We start from the raw sequence: 4,392 nt of genomic DNA, 5'->3' as shown, positions 1-4,392 counted from the left end.
TGACTAATTATTAACTGGTTCAGAAGAACAAGGTTCTACTCTGCTCTGCTTTGTGAATTAATTCCTGCAAAATGTGTCTCAGGTCTCTTGGATTTGTCCTGATTTTATTTCCTGGAGTGCTTCTCGGTGAGGACATTTATTTATTTATTTGAAGTTGTTGGTTATATATCTAATGTGCGTTTTTATGGGGCTTGTTTGTTTGTTTTTATTGTATTTCAGCACAGCGCTGTGACGCTCCCAGGCTTCATGCTTATTTTATCCCCGAACAAGAGACTTACTCTGACAGAACCACGATCACTTATTCCTGTGATAACGGATATAAACCTGTAGTGGAGGGTTGGTGGGCAACCAGTACCTGTGAACATGGGCAATGGTCTCATGAACCACAATGCATAGGTAAGTGTTACATATATATGTCTATACTGGGAATGGTAAATGTGCTTAAAAACTTAAATAAATATATATATATTATTAAAAGATTGTGTAATCAGTTGTCTCAAAACATAAGAAATAAGCTAAAAATCAGACTGATCAGCAAATAAAGACAATGTTCAATCTTATGTCAGGATGGTGAAGCTTTCATTTTAACTCTAAAAAAGTTATAAACTAAATAAAAAATAATATTATGAGGTACAGGACATACAAATCAGAGTTTGGGACTCCTAATTCTCTTTGAATTAACCGTTCATGCAGGGACACATTTTGCTGTTTGTGGAGTTTTAAAGTTAAATACCACAAATCACAGAAGTCCAAGCCTGTCAAGAATCATTCTGCCACGAATAAAAGAAAATTGCATTTCTTCCAAGAAAATACGTGTTTGTTAGGTTTTTTGTTTTGTTTAGTTTTTGTCTGTTTGTTCTTTTTTTGTTGTTGTTTTGATTTGTTTTGTTTTGTTTTTTTCCCCTCCACTGTGATTAAGTTGTATTGTTGTTCATGTTGTATAAATAAGAAAACCAATAAAACATAAATTATAATTAAAAAGAAAATACATGTTGCTTGTCTTCATGGTTAAGATGGGAATTTGTCATTGATCGTGACTTTTATGAACACTTACACTAACCCTGAACCCCAACAGTTAATATTGTTAAACTGTTGATGGTGACTTTTGTCTGGTTTTCCTCAGATTTAAAGGAACAATTAAAAAAAACTTTCTTCCAGTAATTCCTTGAATTAACTCTTCACAACGTTTAATGCGACATGTTGCTGTTCGCAGTCAGAAAGTTTTAATTATGAATGTAAAAGTTACTCTGTGAAATCTCAAAGTGTTGATGGTGACTCTGGTCTGTTCTTCCACAGATGAAAGCAGCTGCCTTCCACCAACTATTCCCAATGGAAAGTACCCTAAAAACTCAAATGGCTGGTATGAGGATGGAAGTACACTAACGATAACATGTGATGGAGGATTTGAGCACCAAAACCAGATCAACACCACTACCTGTGGAAATGGAAAATGGTCCTCTGCACCAGTCTGTGAGAGTAAGTCTGCTACATGTTTGACTCCAGTTAGCTGTTCAACACTTTTTTTCTGCTTCTATTCATGACTTTTTATTTTTACAGGAAGTATGAGTGCATGCAGTGCACCTCCTAAAATCCCCCATGCAGTCATCATTCATGGATACCAGGAAGTGTTTGCAGCAGGTTCAGAAGTGCAGTATGAGTGTGAAGACAGATACACTGCACACACCGAGAAATCTGTTTGTATACAGGGAAACTGGACAGCAGTGCCAACATGCAGTAAGCTGACTGTTTAATGAGATCTGCATTTATGTATTTACTTTTTATGAATTGGCAATAATCCACAGTAAGTTTAAAAACAACTGATTACATGACACTTGTATCAGTGCACAAATGAATGAGAATGTTTAGTGAATGATCAGGTGGTCAGAAATATAATAAATAAAAAATAATAAGTATTCTGCAATCAATCGAAGTTTACAGTCTACAAATGATGCACGTTTAAACAGGAAGTGGACTGTCAGTGTCTGTTTACAGTCTTTTCTGCTGTTCATAGTGAAATTTAATAAAATACAAAAAAAACAGATATTTAATACATATTACAGTGACTTTATCCTTTTATTTTTGGGTGTTTTTGAGCAGTAAAAGTTCTTGGATGCATATGTAGTGTGTGTAGAATATGTGATGTATTTTCTGTCTCTCTGACAGAGATTGAAACCAGACCAGGTGGTGAACATACTGAATCAACAGTTACAGAAACAGGAGACGGCAGTGTGATACAGCCAGGACATGGAGGTAGGTTATGATTTACATTATGTCTCACTGGGGGTTAAAAGTTCTCTAGCATGAATACCTTGTTAACATAAAAATGACTGACAAACTTTATAAAATAATAATAGAGAAAATGTTCAAATTGGCCTAATCTCAAAGCAAAATAACTGTTTTGTATCTTTCAGGATCTTCAAATGAGAGAGACACACGTCTTCGTTATACAACAAGTAAATAAGTACATTATTTTCTCCTTGAATTTATTCATGCTGACCAATCAGAATGTTAAGTGCATTACCTCAGCGACAGTTTGGTATGTTTTCAGAAATATTCCTGCGTTTTCATTTCAGTTCAAAGTTGCGGAAACTTCCCTGTTATTGAAAATGCTGTTGCTCAGCAAACTTCACGATACTATTTGATATACCAATGCCAACGTTTGTACAGATTAGTGGGTCCAGAAAGAGTGAAGTGTATCAGCAATGGCACGTGGTCAAACTTACCTGAGTGCAGAGGTATAAACACATCAATGATAATCATTTTTAAGGATCTCTTAAAGCGTTGGGGAGAAATTTTAATTTAATGGTTGTTTCTTGTGTCCAGCTAACTTCTGTGCTGTCAACACCGATGACAATCCTGCATACAAATCTGTGGGAACTGTGCACATAGAAAATGGTAAGGAAGAGAGAGTGGAGTGTGTGAAACCACACAGCTGGTCGTTTGAACATTATTCTAAGGTTCGATGCATCAATGGAAGAGTGGAGGCAACTAACTGTAAGTATTACTGTAAACTCTCTATGTTTGAACGTGTCAGTCAGAAAAGTATTCAGTGCTGTTGCCTACATGTTAACACGTTTTTATTACCTATAAGAAAGAAAACTTTGAAATAAATAAAACAACTGAACATGAATCGTTTTAATAACAACTACATTTTAAAAGCACTTAATGTCTCTGTGTGTCGTCATATCCAACCAAGCTTTTACAACTTTAAACTCCTTTAAACACACAGAAAAAAACTGCAGCAACTCTGCTGATTCACTGATTCGTTGTTGCCTTCATTACTTGTCACCAGAAGTACTGCACAGGCACCTGTCACACCTTGTAGTGTATGCTGCTGCCCTGACAGCTTCCCTTTCCCTGCACTAATGCCTGTGATGTGGAAATTATTAAAATGAGTAACAGATATACACAATAGATCTTATAGACCCAATGAATATGTATTTCTTTAACATACACAGGAAAGCTTTAAACAGAGTTTACTGTGTGATCACCTTTAACGAGGCTGATAAATATGTTGTTTACTTTGTGCCTCGTGTAAACACAGGGGACTATTTTGTAAACAAACATATCCACTTCTATAGAAACTTTGTAGAAACTTGTAGACATGTAGAAAACTGAACACACCTCATCTGCAAATGTTAAGTAATTGAAGTGTTCACACTGAGCTTCTGCATCACTGTTTACAGGTTGTAACAGGGCAGAGCATGCAGTGGTGAGTGTTCCTCTTTAAAAGAATTGCTGTTATTGCTCTGATCTGTCATTTAAAGAGCTTTCATATGAAGAAACACATCTTGGTTTTTTGTTTGTTTGTTTTTTTGGTGGGGGGGGGGGGGGGGGGGTTCTTGTTTTTTGTTTTTACACTTGTAATTTATTCACAAAATATATTTTCTTCTAACCAGAGGTGCAAAACACAGCCGTAGCTGAGGATTTGATCACCACCTTGGAGCTTTTAAAGGAGACACCTGACATATGATCACATCATCACATCTTCATTGTCATCTTGAAGAGTGTGAGAGAAAATGATTTGTGTGCTCATATATGAAACAAACACCGGTGAACTGAATAAAGTCTCAGTATTTACTATCATTACTCCTGCTGCTCTTGATTTCAGGGTGTTCCTGTTCAGGGTGACAAGTTGCTGAAAGTTCTCACATGTGGTTTTCTTTTCTGGAGCCTCCAGACAGTCATACACCTACAAACTCACACATTTCTTTTTGCCGTTTGTTTGTTTTTGCAGTTTTGATTTATTGATCATGGCAAAAAGTTTGAGAAAAACTTCATCACTTTTTACTAGGGATGGGTACCGGTGTCCGGTGCCATGATGGCACCGGTTCTGACATAAACGGTAGTAACCAGACCGAAAAGCAGCGCACATTTCGGTGCTTTATTTCG

At 36.4% G+C, this 4,392-nt stretch overlaps 1 protein-coding gene across 2 annotated transcripts; it reads left to right on the top strand.

Annotated features, from left to right (window-relative positions):
- Window positions 1-4,093, top strand: LOC146648454 (complement factor H-related protein 1-like). 2 transcript variants are annotated; one of them, XM_085390204.1, is made up of 10 exons: window positions 6-126; window positions 220-396; window positions 1,297-1,476; window positions 1,558-1,734; window positions 2,164-2,250; window positions 2,412-2,453; window positions 2,574-2,735; window positions 2,824-2,994; window positions 3,687-3,712; window positions 3,900-4,090. In XM_085390204.1, exons 1-10 carry the CDS (start codon window positions 72-74, stop codon window positions 3,918-3,920), a joined length of 1,098 nt encoding a protein of 365 aa, XP_085246330.1. In that variant the 5' UTR covers window positions 6-71; the 3' UTR covers window positions 3,921-4,090. The 2 variants fall into 2 exon arrangements, with proteins under 2 accessions (XP_085246331.1, XP_085246330.1); XM_085390205.1 differs by lacking the exon at window positions 2,574-2,735 and having other exon boundaries at window positions 1-126; window positions 3,900-4,093.
- Window positions 4,094-4,392: the final 299 nt, after the last annotated feature.

Source organism: Rhamphochromis longiceps, linkage group LG18, assembly GCF_057381845.1.
Source record: "Rhamphochromis longiceps isolate RC_006_pf linkage group LG18, R_longiceps_female_GT1.1, whole genome shotgun sequence".
NCBI lineage: Eukaryota > Metazoa > Chordata > Actinopteri > Cichliformes > Cichlidae > Rhamphochromis > Rhamphochromis longiceps.
The sequence above is the reverse complement of the archived record's forward strand: the minus strand, read 5'-3'. Positions and strand labels throughout refer to the sequence as shown.